We start from the raw sequence: 19,726 nt of genomic DNA on the forward strand, positions 1-19,726 counted from the left end.
CCACTGTATCAAGGCCGCTTAACTCCTTGTCCTGCTTAGGTTTTCAGGAATCCATGAAGTGTGAAAGTCTTCATTTTTATCAAGTTCTTTAGTGTCCCGAGTTTCAAGTGCACAACTGTTGAAGTTTCTCTTCAGCCTCTCAGTTTCACCTGTACCTCGGTGTTAACGCAGGCCGGCGCACGTTGTTTGAGCCTGATGTCCAGAACCACAAACGCAGAGCACCCCACTGTCAACACGGGCATAGAACTGCGTATTTCCCTATTTCGCTTCACGTTTATAAACAGCTTTTTAACCCACTGATGGCACACCATCCCGAGTGCCACCGCTAGGTTTCTTTACCAGCTTTTCTGCGCACAGGGCCAGTTCCCAGGACACTGCACTTGACACTGGGCCTGTCGGCTACCCGTGACCGCGGTCAGTGCCCCCTGCCCCCAGGCACATACCCAACACCTTTAATTTAACACAATTTAACCTCACCGACCACCACCCGTGCCCAGCGCTCGTCCTGTGACAGACTGGATTTTAATTTTGGCTGTGACTCCCTCTCCCATCCCTTGCCTCCCCGCCCCGCCACCCGGCTCCTCAGCCCCTCTGCCGATTTCCCCACTGCTCTCACAGCGGAGGGAAAAGAGAAGAAAAAAAGAAAAAAAAAGAAAAAAAAAAAGAAAGAAAAGAAAGCGAAACGCTCCCGAAGTTCAGTTTTGCGGCGTTAACTCGAGCGCGCTCGCTCTGCCATTGTCTCCCACACAAAAGCCCGCCTGCGCTTGCTTTCCATGACAAAGCTTTAGGGGAGAACCGGGGCGAGAGCCCCAGCCCGCCTTTGTCCGCCCTAAACAAGCCCCCTCGGAGGGGCTGCAGCCCTCAGGGGCGGCCCTTGGGGAGGCTGGGGCCGTTGAAAGGCGGGCGCCCATTGTCCGGGAGCCGCCGGGGCTCGGCGCCACACGGCGGCGGAGGGACCGGGGGGGAGCCGGAGGGGAGCCGGGGGGGAGCCGGGGGGGAACCGGGGGGACCCTGCCCGTCCCCGCGGAGGCGTGGGCGCCCTGCCCGGCGGAGGGGCGGGCTCTCTCCCGCCGGGGTCTTCCCCGCCCGGCCGCGCCCCGCCTCGGGGCCGTCGCTCCCCGGTTGCGGAGGGGCTTCCCCCCTCGGCGCGGCGGAGCCAGCGTGGCCGCGCTTCCCCTCCGCCAGGGCGCGTGTGGAGCCCGGCCCTCAGCGGCGGCGGCGCCGCGTTCCCCCCCGTACACACAGACACACACACACACACACCTCCCTTCCCTCAGCCCTCGCCCTGCCCCGCCGCCGCCCGGCTCGCCCCGCCAAGGGTTAAGGCGAGAGGCCGGCGCGGCGATGGCAGCAGCCCTGTCAGAAACACCCGGTGCTGCGGGGTGGCGAGAGAGGAGAAAAAAAAAAAAAAAAAAAAAAAAAAAAGAGAGAAAACCCCCGCGCGGGGGCCCGCGGCTCCGTGCGGCCGAGCCCGCTGACAGGGCGGCCGAGCCCCGGGACGCCCCGCCGCCTCCGAGCCGCTCCTGCGAGCGGCCGGGGAGAGCCGCAGGGCCCCCGCTGAGCTCCGGTCCCCGCAGGAGCGGCCCCCGCGGCGGGGCGAGCGCGGTCCCCTCTCGGCGGCTGCCCGCCCCGGGGAAAGCACAATAGCCCCCCCACCCCAATGACACCGGAGCCCCGGGGAGAAAAGGGGGGGGGGGGGGCTTTGTGAGGAGAATTGAGCGAAATTTACAAAACAAAACAAAAAAAAAATACAACAGAGAGAGAGAGAGAGACGGGGGCAGAGTGGCTCCTCCTCCTCCTCTCCAAAAAGGCCTGTTGGAAAACTGCACACGGCAGCGGCTCCAACGGCACCGTCTCCCTCGCTCTGCCCTGGAGAGAGAAAAGGAGGCGAAAGGCACCGAGCGAGAGGGGGGGATCGCGGCGAAAGGGGGGAAAAGGCCCGATCTCTTTGTGTTACCTGCCGTGAAACCAGTCCTTGCAGGCATCGCATTCAATCATGAAGCGGGTTACGTCGTATGGCAGCCTACAGATGCAATAGACGGGCACCGTCGCCATGTTAGCTCCCTTCAAAACAACACTGGACTCCCAGACAAGCGAGCAGGGCTCGCTGCGGCTCCTGCCGCTAGGTAGCTTTTGCTGCTTCTCCTTCCAAAATGCCAGCAAATTTGCAATGTCGAGAGACGGAGCGGGGAGGGGGGGGGGGGGGGGGAAGGGGGAAAAAAAGAAGGGGGGGGGAAAAATCAGATAATGCAATTACGGCTCCTCAAGGGCGAGCGAGCAATGTCAGAAAAATAATAAAGGGCTTCGCAAAGTTTGGCTGCATGGTTCCTCCGGCTCCGCGAGCGCCGACCGACCGGACTGGGGCTTTTTTGTTGTTGTTGTTGTTAAATGATTATTATTCAAAATGTTTGGCGAAATGCATTATATTGCATGCCCCCTGGTGACAGTACAGTACCGAGGCTTTTCATAAACACTCCGAAATGTAGCCCTTTCCTTGTAATGTCCTTACGTCAGCTTGCAACATTGCAATATTTCCTCTGCTGGGGCGGGCGGCGGCGGGGGAGGCGAGGCGAGGCGAGGCGAGGCCAGGCGGCAGCTCCGCTCTGCTCCGCTCCGAGCCGGGTGAGTTCGGGGGGCTCCCGGGGCCCGAGGGGGGTCGCTTTTTGCCTGGGGCTTTTGCCGGTGCGGTGCCCCGGGAGGGACTTTTTAAAGTGGCCCGGGAACGGCGGGGGGTGCCCAGGGACGGGGGCAGGGGGGCGAGACCCCCCCCCGGTTCCCCCCAGCGCCCCCCGTCCCGCAGCCAGGCTCGGACGCCCCCAGCTAAGGGCAGCTCTCGCTCCGCGGCCGGGTGCGGAGCATCCACGCTTCCAAGTGGTTCATAGCCACCGTGCTGCACCCCCGGCTGACAGGACACCCCACTGGGTAGCACCCTGGGGGTGGTTAGGGGCCTCTGGGCACAAGCTGCACGTGTGTTGATTTATATTAAAAAAGAAGAAAAAATAATTATAAATGGCCTGCTAGTTGTTTGGTAGAATTGCAGTCCATGTGAAGGTACCTGCCTCTGCATGTGCTGGTCCGATCGCCACTAGCCACGGAGCAAGCAGGGCTACTACAGCAGAGGTGAAAATAAACACCCCGTGCCTGCAAAGTACTGACCCAAAGCCAGCAGGTACGGGCTATGTGCTGTGGGGTGCCACTTGGACACACAACTCCTGCGTAGCCCCAGACTACAACTGCCCACAGACACCGGCTTCCTCATGGACAGAGAGCAGTAAACAGTGGGGGTGAAGGCAAAATTTGAACCCAGATTGAGAATTTCCCCCAACACCTAGGCTCCAAACATCTGTTAGGGTGGTTAAAATAGTCACACTTTGGGATGTTTTGCTGGGATATACGTTCTGAGTGTGTTTGATAGCCACTGGCACACTTCTCATAGATGTGCGAAAACTTCTCATAAAGTAGTCACAGAGTCCCACCTCACCTGTGATTGCCAGTTACGATTGATTTGGTGTCTTGAATCCATCTCATTTGGGGGATGGGGGAATATATCTATTTGTCAGTAGAGAAAAAAAATGGACACCTTTCTGTTTTTTCAGCAGTCAGCAAAAATCATCAGAAATCACCTGTAGTGGACAAGGGGAATTCAAGGGCCCAAATAACTTGAGCTTTATTTTTTTCCCCTGCAGAGATAAGGCCATTGTCGGCACAGGCAGAACCTGTCTAGGCCAATTGAAGAGACATTGTCAAAATTACTTGCCTTGCCCATCAAATTTACATGCCACAGCAATGACTTTCAGTCAGTGTTCATGCAGAGCTACATTGAACTAGTGTCAGAAATTACATTCCTGGGTCTACCATGAATGTTTACGAGTGAAACTAAATTTCTAGCATAGCTCAAGGTGTGGTAACACAGGGCTAAGTTTACAGGCCTACATTTTACATTATGACTCAGTTGTTTTGAATGACGTTTTGAGGCACACAAAGGGGCCTATTTTCCTCATTATGCTGAGTGGTGTAAGGACCTTGTCCTCTAAAAATCAGACCCCTTTTAACTTTAAATTGATTTATCATGATTTTAATTGCTTGGGGTTTCAACCAGAAAAGTAGAAGAGCGAGTCTAGGGAGTAATGCAGGATGAGGAGACAAGGCCCAGAAAACCATCACAAGAGTTACGTGGGCTTTTATAGGATCCCCTCTTCACCACCTGAACATGCCAACCGCATCCATCAGAACCTCTCAGCTTTGCAGCAAAGGTTTAGGTAGAACTTTTGTTGATTTTGATAGCCTTTAGTATTATGGGACAGTCAAGCAAAAATTGTTTTTTTGCCTCCGCACACTAGAAAGGCATGCAACTGCAACCTGGAGTGCCCTGTTCCTGGTTTATGAGCTAGCAAACCCATATGTTCTGTGAAAAATCACATCCTCATTGCCTTTCTTTGAGTTCCACAAGCATCGCCATGAAAACAGTTCTATTTCCAAAGCACCACCTGAAATTCTAGCATCAGCATGTCTCCACCGCAGCCACTGGGGAAAGAAACCCTCCTAACACTGTGGGGATTTTGGTGGCCACAACAAAGGGTGGCTGGGCTGCACGAGGGTGTAGCCAGACACTGCTCCACAGACGCGGTCCGAGCAGTGTGAGGCTGCTCCGCTGTCCCCTGCTGCTCTCTGCTCCAGCAGCAGAGCGGCGCCACCAGCAGAAGCATTTGTGCAAAGTTGGTGGGGTTGTCTGACGGCGTGCCGGAGGCTACTGGAGCTGACACTGCCAAAACTGCATGGAAACAAGTTAGGGGAGACTCAGATGCTCTGTTCTGGCAACTCAGACGTTGTACAATTCATTTTGCCAGGGATTAGCAGATAAAGAAACTAATCGGTGAGGTTGTCTCATTGTTCTGAGTTTTTCTATAGACCCAGGAGCCGTGCAAGGAGGGTGCTTGGCTGTTCTCACGCAGGGAGGAGTGAGTGGTGGAGCGATGCTGAGATGCCTTAACCTAACATAATTTTTTGATCACCGAGTTAACTTGTTTGAAATTCCGAAGCAAGTTTTTAATAAATATTTTTAAAACGATAGGAAAACAACAACAGCAACAACCCCCCAACAGCATAAGCCCAAACAGCTGTCCAGAAAACACCTGCATGGTGACAGCAGACTCCGCAGGCAGGATGCTCACAGCAGCCTAGCTGTGGGCCGAGCTCACACAGCACTAGGAGCCCGGGGGCTACCACACACACAGAGATCTGCTGCCATCTTTGAGTTTCTGGAAGGGGATGAGATTTTTCTGGAGTATTTAGGTGATCCTGGAGCACAAGCCTCACCAGCTGTGACATTCTGAATTACCTGGGCACTTCTGAGGAGCCTCCATTTGCTCTTTGATTGCAAACAGTAAAGGTTCACAATACTCAGCTCTCGGGTTCCTGGCCTGGGGAGGCGTACAGAAAAGGCTCTGACTTGATCACCAGCACAGAGGGAAGCTCTTTATTACCATTACCAGCTCTTTATTAGAGGGAAGATCATTATTACCATTTTTTGAGCTTTCCATTTTTTCCTTATTATCATTTTGTACTTCCTGTAGATTTCCTCTACAGTGGTACATACAAGGTCCCTCTCTGTAGCTTTAGACACATTGTCCCTGGAGTTATTTCACTGCTAGTGTAAAGAAGTAAACCACATTAACTTTTTTTCCCCTTCGACCATATTTGCTCATTAAGTAAATGTTTACAAAGAAGATATCTATGAAACCAACCTTGAAAAAACAGGGATCACTGAGCTTCAGCAAGAGAGGAGCTAGTTGGTGACAGCATACGTCCCTTCCAGTTTTCCTCATCTGATACCAGATCTCCTTATTACATTAATTGGTTAGATCTCACAAAACACTATGATGTCGTGGTTTCTAAAAACATACAGTTGAGTTAAGAATCTGACCAGAGAGCTTGCACACACTGTCTCCTGTGATTGTTCAGCTCTGCCATGGGCAGAAGCGGAGGCCAAGTGAGATAACAGTGGGAAGAAACTTGCAGGTCTACCATGGGCACAAGCGGTCACGCAGTACTCACAGTGCCAGGGCTGTCCTGTGGAGAACTTTACAGTAAATACACAGAGGCAGCAGTTTAAATGCTGTAATAAAACACCCAAGTAAACCCAAATTCCAAACCAGGGGGAATAATGAGATATGCCGTTTGAAGCAAGACAGTCAAGAATGTAAACAGCATTTGCAATTTAAAATCACTGAAACTGTAATAGGAGACTAGGTTAAAAGGGCCTTTCATGTAGCAAATTAGCTTAAAGATCTAGTTAAAGAATTTATTTTGTATTCATAACAGTTAACGCAAATTGCATTTATCAGTCCATACATGTACCTTTCGACTCAAGCACTTTCCTTTTGCCTCGTATTTCAGCACACAATCTCACGTTACACCGAACCTTGACACAAGGAAGCTACTTCATTGGGCATCAGCACTGTACTGACAATAAAATTGTGTCTTCAGCATGGCTCACCAGAATCTGCAGGGTTCATAAAACCTGAACTTTGACCACCCTATCAGATGTCAATAAAAACTTACCAGCATTTTGTACAAGATTTTAAGATTTCAAATGCTTTTTTTTTTTTGAGGAAAAGATTCTAATAATTCAGAAAATCACCAGTAGTCCTCCACCTCCACCACCCTTCCTGGTATTCCTGTGCCACTGCTGCAGCCGGGGGGAGCCCCAGAGAGGGCAGTGGGATCGAAGAGCAACCATCTGCCTTGCAGCATCACCCTGACCACGTCCTGCAGCCTTTCAGGTGTGCTGGCAGATGTGCTTGTTGAAGTAAGTATATACATTTATTAGCCAAAGCCTCCTGCAATTTAATGAACATTGGGTACAGAAATATTTTTGAAGTGTTTATTGTCTGTGTTTTACAGCAGGGCATAAAGTAGTGGAATGACTGTCACATTTTACTAAGCTCAGTGACAGAAGCAAACATTTAATTCAGCAATAGAAATATTTCCATTAAACATAGTCCTCACATTTAGAGCCCAGGTGGCAGGAAGCATCACACCAGCTATGCCTTTTCTCTCACCACACACATTACATGTGCAATACTTCATCAAACTTAACTTTCAGGAGGATAGCTTAAATACAAAAAATTAAAATAAATATCAGAGAAGCACACCATCCCCGCTTGGGCTGTGGCAAGAGCAAGGGGAGGACAGTAAGTGAGGGCTGAGTCTGAGAGCAGCCTCCCGTATCAACCTACCACCTCTCCATCACTGGATGGGGACTTTGCCGATTCCTACAGGCCACATCCTCCAACATGCAAAACAGCCAGTCATGTAGTGTTATATCGACCTGCTTTAACTCATCAGAAACACTTGTGTAAGTGAGACAGGCGGCTGGTGAAGGGTTTGGGCTGGGAGGCCCCGGCACACGGGCTTCGCCGCCCACCCTCTCGCTCCAGCCTTCGCTCTGTAACCCCTCACACACAGCCTGAGACGCACCCTGGCTCCCCACAGACAGGACAGCAAACCCAGCCAGTGACCCAGCTCCTCGCCTGGACGAGCAGGAAGCTGTGCTGGCGTGAGCCAGAGGAGAAGCCAAACCTCCGTACGCCTCACAGCCGAGGGGCCTGCAGCTTGTAGAGCCTCACTGCGAGGCCACACGTCCGCTCCACTTCAAGCCAGTTGCTCCTGGGCCACGGTCTGTGAGCTGGGCAACACATTTCCCAGCACGTTCGTTGGACTGTGTTCACAATTTGCCCGGTGTCCAAGTTCCACACACCCTGGAAGGCCCCTAGTGCTCGGGAAGTGTTGTGACGGAGGCTGCGGTGCGGGAGGCAGCCACGGCCCAGCGCGGTTGTGCTCGGCAGCCCTCTGCAGGCACTGTGGGCGAGCGAAGCAGCGGGAGCTCAGGCAGTCATTTGCACTCACAAACAAAAGCCTAAGGCTTGGTACTCCTGCACATCCCTCCCCTCTTTCATGCACCCTGCAGTCATTGCCTCTTTCCTAAGTCCTGGTTAAACTGGGCTTCTACTCTCTAAGGAAACAGCCAATTTAGACAGGCAGTACAGAGCAGCTGTATCTGCCAGTCTGGATTTACAATACCTCCCCTGGCAAATCGTCATAATCTCAGCTACAAGTGTGATTTAGCTGGCACACCACGAGCAGGGCAGCAGCGTTCCCACAGGCAGCAGGAGCCACTGAAGAGGAGTCAGAGTTGCCACCTACAGCACAAGCCAGGAGGCTTCCCTCACAACACATCTGCTGGATGAAAGCAGCAGCAACCTGTCCCGCTCCCTCCCTGAAAAGGCCTCACTTCACCCAGTGCTTGGTACATCAAAGCACCCAAAGCATCCACGATCCACATCAGTGCAGACGCAAGGTTAAAGTCAGAGCAGAGTCCACAGCCACTGATGCAAATAAGAATGAAAAGACAAAAAGCAAGGGAAAAAATACGCATTTTTTTTAAAATCCTTTGTTGCTCTCATGGTTGGTTCTTGGAGCAATGGGCTGCATGGACAGACTGCTTGTCACTGTCACCGCATGACTGCGGGAGTCACCAGCAAGAGCTGAGGTCTGAGGCACAACAAGCAGAAAAACCATCAGAAGAGGTTCAGTTGCAATCTCTAGAAATCAGTACTTGGTTGCCAACTTTTCTGCTCTTCAAGGGAAAAGCCACATTCTGGAGGGATAATGCCCCGCCTCATCCCCAGGTCACCCTCAGGGGCAGCAGAAGCTCCTCAGGGCCAGCAGAGACCTCGTTTGCCCAGCTGCAGCTCTGCCCAGCACACGAAGGCTACAAGGCCAGGCTGCAGCTTCCAGAAGTGCTTTGTGAAAGTGATTTTGACCAGGGTTACTCGAGTAACATGGCCACTGAGGAGCCTCATGCAAAATGTTTTTATAAACATTTAAACCATTTGTAAACAAGATTTCATAACTTGGCAGTCGGACTCGTATTTTGTTATTTTCACCCAAAGCAGGCTGCTGTGCTGAGAGCTGCCTTCTGCCTCCATCCATTACGATATCAGAGTCCAAGGGGGAAGTTGCAATGAAGACTTGAAGCTCCTCGTGCATTTTATTTTGGAATTTCTTACTTGTGCTTACAAGGGTCACTTGAGGCTGTTTCATCCAGAAAGGTGGATGTATCCTGGTCAGGAGGCACACCACAGGGCACTACACTTTGTCACAAGTGCTGTAACTGCACCACTACAAAACAAGCTAAGAGGCAACAGGAATCTGCAGCACTCCTGCTCCTCTGTAGCACCTCCCCCAACTTTTACTCTATATTTTCAGGGTCCCCTCATGTTTGTTTGTTTTTTTTTCTTTATATTGTCAAACTCATCCCCTCATATTTTTTGCTTATATTGTCAAATTCATCTGCATAACTATGTGAGGACAGATGTGACTACAGCCAGAAAGCAGGCCCACCCTTCATCACAAAGCACACCTAGGCCTAAACACCAAACCAACAACTCATTACAACCCCACAAAACATTCAGAACTGCACCTTCTCCTGCCAGAACAACCAAATCCCTCCTGGCACTGACATCTCTCACTTGCATATTAAATACAGCCAGATCAGCTCTTACCTGCTGCTTGGCCACAATAAGCACCATGCTCACACCCTACCAACCCCAGCACACAGCCTGGTCCCTGAAGGAAGGATGCCATCCATGCCTGGTGATTGCAGACCAGGCTCACCTGGGGGCACCCAGCCCATGCTTCTCCTCTCATAGGCCTGCCACTGCGATAATGAGGTCTGCCTAATTGCTTGTTACATTGCCCTTCCTTTTGCCTCGTCTCTAGGCTGCAGGTGGGCTGAGAGAAAGGGACGTCCTATGGCACAAGGCAAGGCTGTGCTACAAAAGCTCTCCTTCCCTCCTGCCTGACTTCCCTTCGGGCTGCTGTGCCTTCTGCACTTAGCTGTGTACTGCTGCATTGATCCGATCCAGCTTTAGCCCCACAGCTCACCTCCTGTAAGGAGGCGAAAATGGGTCACGACAAGGCCTCCAGGGCCTGTGGAGAGCCTGGAAGGAGCGGAGCAAATGCAGGAGGGCAGGGGCTGTCTATTATTCTACTTGTAGTAGTCACAACTATAGGTGCAAAATACCACCGAAATGACTGTGAGGGTTGAGCTGGCCCTTCTCAACACCCCACCGGCCAGCTCACCCACTGGCCGGCTGTTCCCACCAGAAGACCCTGAGTCTGCCTGGTGGCCGCAGTCCAAGACCTGTTCGCAGCACCTCAGCCATGACACAGCCACCTCCTGCCACAGCACGGCCACGAGCAGAGGAAATGAGATGGTTCTGGCTCTTCCCCAGCACACTGCTCGCCCACCAGTACTCCATCAGGTCACTTCAGCTCACATCTGACTGCCCTTCTGCAACCCAACGCTGGGCTCTCCCTGCACCCGTGGGACCAGCCCCCCTCCTTGTGCTTGGGCAATGGGAGCTGTGAGATGGGCTCCATATCTGGAGCCAGGGCACAGAGCTGGCCTCAGAGCCACATCTGGTCAGCACAGCAGAGTCCCCAGCACCCTGCTGCAGGACCCCGGTGGCTGATACCCCGTGTGGCTCTTGCCTTGGAGATGGGTAGTGATGTCCTGGCTGCATGTAAGCTGGGAGGTCTGGCAGTCATCATCTTTGTTCCTATCATTTTTCACTTGAGAAATGAAAAGGCTCAATTCTCGTACACCACGTTGGCCTATATAAATAATAATGAACCCTCCAGTCTCGGGCACCTGTTCCAGATGCTGCATCCACAGGGTGCAAAGACTTGCTGCGTGGCAAGGAGCTGACTTCTGCCTTTGCAGTCGGTGCCCAAGACATTTTTCTGGGTCATTAACAGTAAACCTTATGGCAGTGCATAAGCCTGCGTTTGGTGTGGCCACCCTTTGCCACCACCCAGCAGGTGTGCTGCAGCCCCAGTGCTGCGTGGTCCCCGTACGACTGGCAGCAGAGAGGACTGCAGAGAGAAGAGAGGACCACCAGCGAAACATACGGCAGCTGCCTCAATGTCTCCATGCTCAGGACAGAGCTGCTGTGAGCCCCAAGTCCAGTGTTGTTTCAGGAGATACAGGCAACCTGTCTACACATGGCAACAGATTATTAAAAAATGTTCACTAATTCAATTAACACATCAAAAAAGTTCATGTGACAGTGAATATCAACATAATATATGTGCAGATGTATAAACCCATGTATGAAAGACATTTGTCAGGAAGCGTGAGATGTATATCTTTGGAAAAGGATTAAATTAATTTTAAATACACCGTAATTCCTGCAGGAATCTACTCGAGACTACTGCATTAGTAGCAGAGGGATTACAACCCGCTTCGTGTGCCCACAGCCTCTGGTCCAAGGGTGAAGACATGCACCCACGCATGTACCTCCACTGAGTGGATTCACCACATTGTTCAGCTCCCCCTAACCTGTGAGTGTGCAGCCTGTGCTCAGCCCCAGAGCTGCTACTGCTGCATCAACCCAATTCTCAGTTGCCAAATTGTACATCCACACTGCAGAGAGCAAGAAGAAAAAAAGTGTTCGTTCTGGATTAGATTCGCATGTTCCTGCTCAAACTGTACCTGCAGACTCCCCCAGAGACTTCCACAAGCATCTACCAGCTGCCAAGAGCTTGTCCTCCTCTCGCCTCAGCATCTGCCTCTGCCAGCCCCATGTCGTTTCTGCCCAAGAAGACAGGTTCTGGCCTCCCGGGGGCAGTGCCAGGCACTGAAATGGGCCATGAAGGAAGGAACTGCCCCGGATAACAGGCACAAACGTAATGCAAGCCAAACTTTCACCATAATTTCTGGAAAAAGTCAATGCATCGCTTTGTATTTGGGGCAATGATCTAGTTCATTTGCTGTACTTTCACATCCTAACTTCAGTCATGCTTGTGTGGATAGCTAGTTGCACTCCAGCTACACATGACAAATTTTGCAGGTTTAGTTACATTAACGAAAGGGGTGAAGTCACTGTACTTCCAGCACATCGCACACAGGTGACATCTCCTATGTAGGCAACATCAGACAAGATTTATTTTTGTTGACATCGATTATTGCATGGCAGTGACTGGTTTATGCTATAGCAGCGGAATACATCCTCTCTGCTGTTACAAGAGAGGGCAACTGGTGCCTTGTAACTTCACCAGAGCAAGAGATGGAACACACAGTCCATGGTGGGAGAATAATACTGCATGGGTGCTGGGCAGGAAGGGACACAGTCCCAAGAGTTCAGCAACAGAATCCCCAGCATAGCTGCTGTTACACCAGGAAAACTGCTCCTCTCCAGCTCACTTCACTTCTGAAGGGAGAGAGGAAGAATGATTGCTGCAATTTGCACAAAACACAGCTGCGCTGCTATAAACTGCATCTATAGTAAGAGCACAGAGCCGTTAATACTGCTCATGTAGACACAACATGAGATCAAAAACGCTCAGGGCAAGACTGTTTTTAACAATGTGTCAGGCACTACAGTAAACAGATGAACATTTAGATAGAGACAGCAGACAATAAGGGCGTGCCTAGACAGAAAAGCTATTCTGATATCAACCTAGGTATAAATGTATAACTACTCATGTTATGTCAGTACGATCCATTATGTAGAGAAAATGCTCGCATAACAGAATAATTTGCTCTCAGCTACAAGAAGCTGGGATACAAGCAGTGCTGATCATCTTGTATGTCAAACATAATACTGATGCACAACTGCAAGCACCTGGCAATGGCCTTTTTCTTTTTAAACAACTGCCCTTGTTATTTCTGTCAAATATTTGCATCTCATTAGCTACTTTGCATTTAAGAGTGGGCATCTGAAACAGCTGTATAAAATAAAAAGGACACAGCATTACTCTGATTAAGTGTGCTATTTCCCAGCAATGGCAGCATATGAAAGTTTTGCTTTGTTTTCTTTCTGTCTTTCAGGAGGACATAGTGTATGTAGTCTGCTAACTCAGTCACTTTATTTGGGCATAGGAAAACTTTTATTTACAACATGTAATTAAAAAATATTTGACAAAAAAGGCATACAGTATTTTATACTAAAAGAATAAAGATTTTTATTAAGCACTGTAAGTTGCATTCAATAGCCTTCAAATACACCACACCACAATCCATCTACAACCAATCAAACCCAACAGTAGTTCATTCTTGCACAATCCATGAGTTGGGGCAGAACTCCCTTCAACTTACATTAAGATACCTACTTAGCTCTTGCGGGCAGGGAATGGGGAATTACACCTCATTTCTGATCACTAATGTGTGATGAAGAGCATCAGGAGAATTATATGAAAACGAATATAAAGAAATGATTCTGATTTTGAAGTACATTAAGTTTGGAAACACTAACAAAAACATCAAAATGATACAGGTATATTTGCTTATACTAAATTCTTGATGGGAAAGTTCTCAAGAACAAGCCATTTGTTTCCTGCTACAGAAGGGGGGTACTTTTTTTTTTTTGAAGATCAAAGCTTTTTTTTTTGTTTTTCACAGAATTTCATATTTGCTAATATGAAGGCATAAAACAGCAACAGAGAACAATAATGCATACAGCAATGAGTACACCAGGGTAACGTTGATATTCAAAACGGCTAGATAATTTTTTTTTTTTTAAGTTTTAGAATAAATGCAACAGAGGTCAATAATCACAAAATTTTAAGGTTAGAGCAAGATCAGTCAATGACTAAACATAGTTAACATCTTTTATAGGACTATTACTGATTATTAGCTTTTTGTTTTGCAAATGGGCACAGTACTTGTAAGAATGGAAGAAAGAGGACAATAACATGCATAATATTAACTACACACTTTAAAAATTATGAACCATGCAGAAGTTTAGCTCAAATAGTAGTACTAATGGTCTACGTCTGATTCAAAACCACATAGTTCATTGATCACGGATGCATGGTATTAGTCACAAAAAGTTTCAGAACACATTGTGTTTATTTTGAAAGGTCATTTGCATCTTCTATGATTTCAAGTTTATCTCCATTTAACTTGCTTGTAAAGTATGTATGATGTATATTTAAAATCAGCAGAACTGCAATATTACTCTATAATTTTTAGTTTCGATAGTTTGCACATTTTAACACAAAAGAACCACATCAACGGTGATGAAATTTAAGAAAGAAAAAACTGTGGTTGTGCCTTTTTCCCCCCATAATCATGAAATCAAAGCCTTAAAGAAAGCTTTATTGTGACACAGTAATGCAAAATCAAATATAATGGCATACATATGGTGCCAAGTACTAAAAATTATATTTTAAGCTATATATACTTAAAGACTGCCAAAATTTGTTTTCTTTATATTTCAAAAAACAAAACTACAAGCTTTTGTCATAACCAGTTTAAACTTTATGTATACTTCATTTTAAGTGCGGGAGTCAAATGCTCTTCATTCTCTTTCTTTTTTGTTTTATTGTAGCATTTTGACTACAACTGGTTAAAACTAAAAATGTGTTGTTTAAATCTCTGACATCAAAGAGGGATCCGAATTTCCAAAGTCCTCATTTTTCTCTTACGGAAAGGAAAAAATGTACGTAACTGTAGGCTCTCTTTCTTTCCAGATATTCCTAATCCTGACCCTTCCCAACATCCTTCACCCTCTATAAAAAATAAGTTTACTCTTCTTTTTTTAAGACAGTGGCCTCAAGAGTATCATCTTTATGGCAAACACTGTCTGCATTTAGTGCATTTAAGTGAGGATTTGTATTGCACATTTTAGAGTCATTACTCAAGGCACTTTCAGACTGATTGGAAGCCCTGATGTCTCCTGTATTCCCATTCATCTGGGAAGCTGGTTTTTCCTCATTCACAACTCCATTTTCAGCCAGGGATCCATCTGAAGACACAATTGAGGATTTAGATTCCTCTGATTTTGACTTAAGTTCTTTGGCTACTTCTTCTGCTGAAGCAGCATAAGGAGGTTTGCCCTATTTTTTAAGAAAAGAAGAAAATTACTGAAGAACCACTGCTATATATTTACAATCTGTTACAATGACACTATTAATAGGCAGCATGCAATGTGCAGAAGTATCACAAGTAAACACTGAATATTATGTACTGCTGAAAAACGAAGTGGCATACAAAATTAACATCAGAGCACAGACGTGAAAGGAGTTTCAGATTTGAGTGCCTTCTAGCCGTGCCTTTTGATGTTCCTGTGGTAAAACGCACTTTCTACTTTGAAGCCTCAGTTATTTCATAATGTAAAAGCTACATAAAAGTATAGAAATACCAAAACTGAGAAACAATATACAGCTTAACTCTGCTTCTTGGTTCATATACATTATAATTTAATGATATGATTACACAGTATTCAAATACAAATCAAAACTTATTTTTGCAGAACTTTAAAAAGTGCAAAAGTACCATGCACTATTATCTGTACTAGTCTATACGCTTCTGAGATTAGGCACGTGACTTGATATGAAAAGCATATAGCAGAATCTTACACAACTGAGTATAGCAATAAAAAACATACTTATGCAGCATTAGAATGTATATTTAGTTTTTAAGCATCTGTAGCAATGAATCTTAGCATTCCAGAAACATAACAGGCTTTAAACAACAAGAAGTAAGTAGGTTGGGTCGCTAAGAAGCGATGTACTGTACTTATCTGTCATGCTGTTAACAAAGTCAAATACTAAGAAATGACTAAGATATGGATATCTTATACAATTTGAACAATAGCACACAGTTTCGTAGTGTAATAATTCTGACATACTAAAGCCAGCATGGTTAGTACTCTCATGAATGACTGAAAGGTTTTGCAGGTGAAAAACTTAAGAACTGTTGTTCTCTACTATCAGTATCATAAGCCTTGTTTTCTAGAGAAATCAGAAAATATTCTGGATTAACATTGCATAGGAATATAATTGGCATATGAGAACAATGAGTATTTATCATGTGTGTAAATGTACTTTTTTCAGGCTTTAGTAAGCATTATATTTTAAATACATGCTTTTTTGTGTTTCCAGATCAAGAGTGAAAGATCTTATCTTGTGAAGAAATAAGCATGTCTTATGTTCAATAAATACAAACTGCTTATTTCCGTCAGATTCTCCAACCTTTATCCATGGCACCTCATAATCTGTATCAATAAAGCCACTGGATTCTCCAGAGAAGATTTTAATTGTTGCAAATGTGCATGTCTGACTCTGGCCCTACATCAGCATTCTTTCCTTAACTGCCCAGGTTTGTAGGACAGGGAAGCACACCGTTGCCAGTTAATTTTAACTGGGTATCAAGATCTACTTGTTATGTATTAAGCTTCCCAAATTCTCCCTACCACATGCATTTTAATCCACCTTTTTTATTTTTTTCTTCTTGTAAAAGAGACATATACTACAGTAGAGTGACTGACGACAGTAAAATTTGATGAGCTCAGGGCCAGTTTGCAGAAAATGTCACTATTTACCTTTCCTCTTCATATCACAGGCACAGTTTTAGACCAAACTACTTGCCATTCCAAGTTATTTACCATCCAAATAATATATTATTAATAAAAATGTGACTGCACAAACTGGTAAGGCTGTCTACCATCTTACCTGCAGGTCCTCTCTGAACTACATTTACATATGTAAACCTGCAGGAAGCCCAGAATATTTGGGAACTCCTTCTCCAGGCTTGCTTTATTTCATGGGATTAAGTACTTGGAAATGAGATACTATATAATTAATAGTGGTTTCTCTTCTATTTAAAGTACAAGAGCTAAAACTTTAAATACATAAGTACATCTATAGACAACACAATCTGTGTAAATAGAAATTTAACAAGAGAAGTATTTCCATTTTTACATCTAAAACAGCAAGTTTTACTTTAAGTTAATAGTTGCTTCATTACCCACTGGAGAACATCCCTTCTCTTACCGTCTGATACCTGCAAACATTTTGCTACTCTTACATTCTAATGTCTACATGACAAATCAAAGAACCATATGATACGTTTATTGTGAAAGTTTTCTGCCTATTTACTACCCACTCATCCATTACCCTTGGGATTTTCAATATTGAAAACTGCATAGCAGTAAGAACAATGAAAAAAGGGAAGAAAACACAACTCTGAAGCAATTCGCATTTAATATGAAACATCAGTTTGCTTCAGCTATATTTAAAGGATCCGTGGAAAAGACAAAAATTATGATCCACAGACTCTTTGTATATTGTCATCAAAAATGAAACTGTGTGCTCAGGGGGCAAAGACTGGTCTGTTGTTTCCTAGAAGTTTAATATAAGTTCTTTGATTTGGAGCCATGCAGCAGCAAAAAATCTTCTACTGCTACTATTTTTTCTTCATGAGATTGGACTGTGGCTCCAGGAAAAAAAAAAAAAAAAAAACGGGAAAGACTGGGGGTGGGAACAGAAACTGCTAATTTGTTTCAGCTTTGTATTTCTCCCATTTTTCTAAATTCTCTTCTACTCCCACAACTGGTTAGAACTGTGTAGGCACAACCTTCCTATCAAAATACATTTTCCGCTTCTGTCTTTATAACCAAAGTTTGCTTGTGATTGAGATGCAAAACTAGCCTGTTATCTTTATGTGCAGCTTACAGTTTCAACACATAGGCAAGATCACTGTAAGAAACACTTTTATATTTTCAAGTTGTGCTTGTCAGTATTAGCTGGCCTGGAAGTCCATACCATACTAGCCTATGAACTAGAGGGTCAGGCACATGGCTTTATTACCTGAATTGCTCCCTGGCTTTTATAGCCTCTCCCATAGTACCTTCCGCCTCTTCCAAAAGTTCTTATCACTGGAGTGGAAATAACTCCTCTAGGACGCCTATAAGTTGAGGAAAAAGAAGAAAAAACACACATCAACTTAATCTCAAAGTACTTTAAATTTCATCTTGCTTGCAGAATGTTTTTTTCTAGCTTTACTGTCTAGTGACTTACATTTCATACATGACTGTCTAATTAAGAATTAGTGTTCTACTACTTACAAGTGTATGAAATCTAAAAAACTTCATTTCGCTAGCAGTAAAATCACTATTTCTATATTTCACTTTATGATAAACAATAACTAAGTACTTTCAAACTTTGCAAAAACATTTTCAAAATGTCAAGTTATCTTTACAGTCCTTTAAAAACAGAGCTCAAAATACTTCCACCTTAAAAAAACGTGCAAACAACTCAAACCACTTGAAAGGCCATTTCTCCCATTTAATAACACTCCCCACACATAAATATGCTAGACATAGATAATTTTGAATTCTCCCATCAAAACTGAAGCAATTTTTTATTTTGCCTTTCTTCTTTTTATCTGATTTCTTCTAAGAACCTGAGGGAAAAAATGGAGGCTTCAGCCCAATTTGACATGTAGCAATATATCAAGTTTGGATGCTTTTAAATGGGAATATTCCAACCAGGATACATCAGGTGGTGGCTTTTTGATTTGATTCAGTAAAGATTAGATCAAAACAAACTTTCACTCAGCTAAAACTTTTAATGCAATCAATTGCAGAAATGCAACTTCCTTCACTGTTGTGTCAAAAACTATTTCTTGGCTAAAACTTCTTTCTGTTGTCTCTACTGGAGACAGGTGATTGCTCTACTTTTCCTCCAAATCCCCTACCCAACACCGGGAGGTCGCAACATGAACACAGACTCCCCTGAAGCTAGCACAGGACAGCCAGATGCTGCTGGATACTTCTGTGTACCCAATGTTTCCACATGCTTAACATCCATATACCTACTGTTTCATTATGTAACAATTCCCATATGCCAGTAAGGTCCCTATGAGCTGTACAAATAACAGCTTAAAGAGGAATGAAGATTTTGCTCAGTGCTCCTATTTCCTGCTGCTGCTATGCTGTAGCAACCCAGTTAGGCTGAACTGACAAAGCAGAGAAACACCGATCTGTGCCATGCGAGTCTTTCCTCACACATTGCAAATTCCCACATTCAGTACAAGAAATTAAATACTGGATTTTCAAAGTCAAAGCAGAGGATAAGGAGGAAAGAATTGTGTTTTATGTTTAAAGACTCTTACTGCATTCTTTCCAAAGATTTTAAGATGACTTACCTGTTCCTTTTTTTTTTTTTTTTTTTAAAGTGGTGAAAGTATACCCTTCAGGAAACTGAATAATAGATTTTTCCAACTCAGATTAGTATCACGCTAGATATACTAATGGGTCAAAGCTAGTTAAAAGCAGCTGGTATAATTTTATATAAGAACAACATTCACGTTCAGCGTTGCACAGACATAAGACAATGCCATAAACAAGCTTGACATGATCCCCTCTGCTGAAACAGATAAAAAATGGAAAATAATTGTGTACAGCTAGATGATAAATTGCAGTCAATGAAACGTGCACTTTCCTAGTCAAGTGTTCATTAGTAAGAAATGGCATCTACAGACAAGGACCCCAATCTGTATAATACTTGGTATAATACTTGGCTTTAGATTGAACAATAGCATTAGTGTTTTCCTACTACGTTTAATTTTCATACAAACTAAAACAACAGCTAACCTGCCTGTGGTAGCTTTTCCTCTTTGACTAATTCTAGTAATTCTAAATGTAAAGAATTTAGTATCAGTTATGATTTAATATATGCTTTAATATAGACAGGAAGATCTAGCTCTGGCAGCTTCCTTGTCTTTCTGAGGTGACAACTTGCATCCAAACCTAACTGGCCAAAGGTAGTGCCTCTGACAGAAGAAAAACATCAGGTATTTTAAGTCCTACCTCAAAAGCTACTATTGGAGAACAGCATTTCTCTGCCAAAAAGGTACTTTATGGAGCATAAA

General features: G+C 45.4%; 2 protein-coding genes and 1 long non-coding RNA gene across 7 annotated transcripts in view; 1 reads left to right on the plus strand and 2 right to left on the minus strand.

Moving 5' to 3' along the window:
- PHF2 (PHD finger protein 2) overlaps positions 1 to 11,269 on the minus strand; it is a 104,923-nt gene extending 93,654 nt beyond the window's left edge. For 2 of the 3 annotated variants that reach the window (XM_080606503.1, XM_080606499.1), the window contains exons 1-2: positions 9,567 to 11,269; positions 1,958 to 2,145 (exon numbers count right to left, since the gene is read on the minus strand). In XM_080606503.1, coding sequence (XP_080462629.1) covers positions 1,958 to 2,145; positions 9,567 to 9,593 — 215 coding nt within the window. In that variant the 5' untranslated portion in view covers positions 9,594 to 11,269. Of the gene's footprint in view, positions 2,500 to 9,566 lie in introns of those variants that run through there. The other variant, XM_080606504.1, reaches the window with a different exon arrangement.
- Positions 2,488 to 12,821, plus strand: LOC308200577. The gene is made up of 3 exons (XR_013955701.1): positions 2,488 to 2,622; positions 6,397 to 6,808; positions 11,263 to 12,821. It is a non-coding gene; the product is annotated as an uncharacterized lncRNA (long non-coding RNA).
- Positions 12,822 to 13,007: 186 nt separating this feature from the next.
- FAM120A (family with sequence similarity 120 member A) overlaps positions 13,008 to 19,726 on the minus strand; it is a 54,003-nt gene continuing 47,284 nt past the window's right edge. For all 3 annotated transcript variants that reach the window (XM_080606496.1, XM_080606497.1, XM_080606498.1), the window contains 2 exons: positions 17,662 to 17,758; positions 13,008 to 14,907 (listed from right to left, as the gene is read on the minus strand). In XM_080606496.1, coding sequence (XP_080462622.1) covers positions 14,596 to 14,907; positions 17,662 to 17,758 — 409 coding nt within the window. In that variant the 3' untranslated portion in view covers positions 13,008 to 14,595. The remainder of the gene's footprint in view (positions 14,908 to 17,661; positions 17,759 to 19,726) is intronic.

The sequence above is a fragment of the Anser brachyrhynchus genome, assembly GCF_964034855.1.
Source record: "Anser brachyrhynchus genome assembly, chromosome: 10".
In the NCBI taxonomy this organism is placed as follows: Eukaryota; Metazoa; Chordata; class Aves; order Anseriformes; family Anatidae; genus Anser; species Anser brachyrhynchus.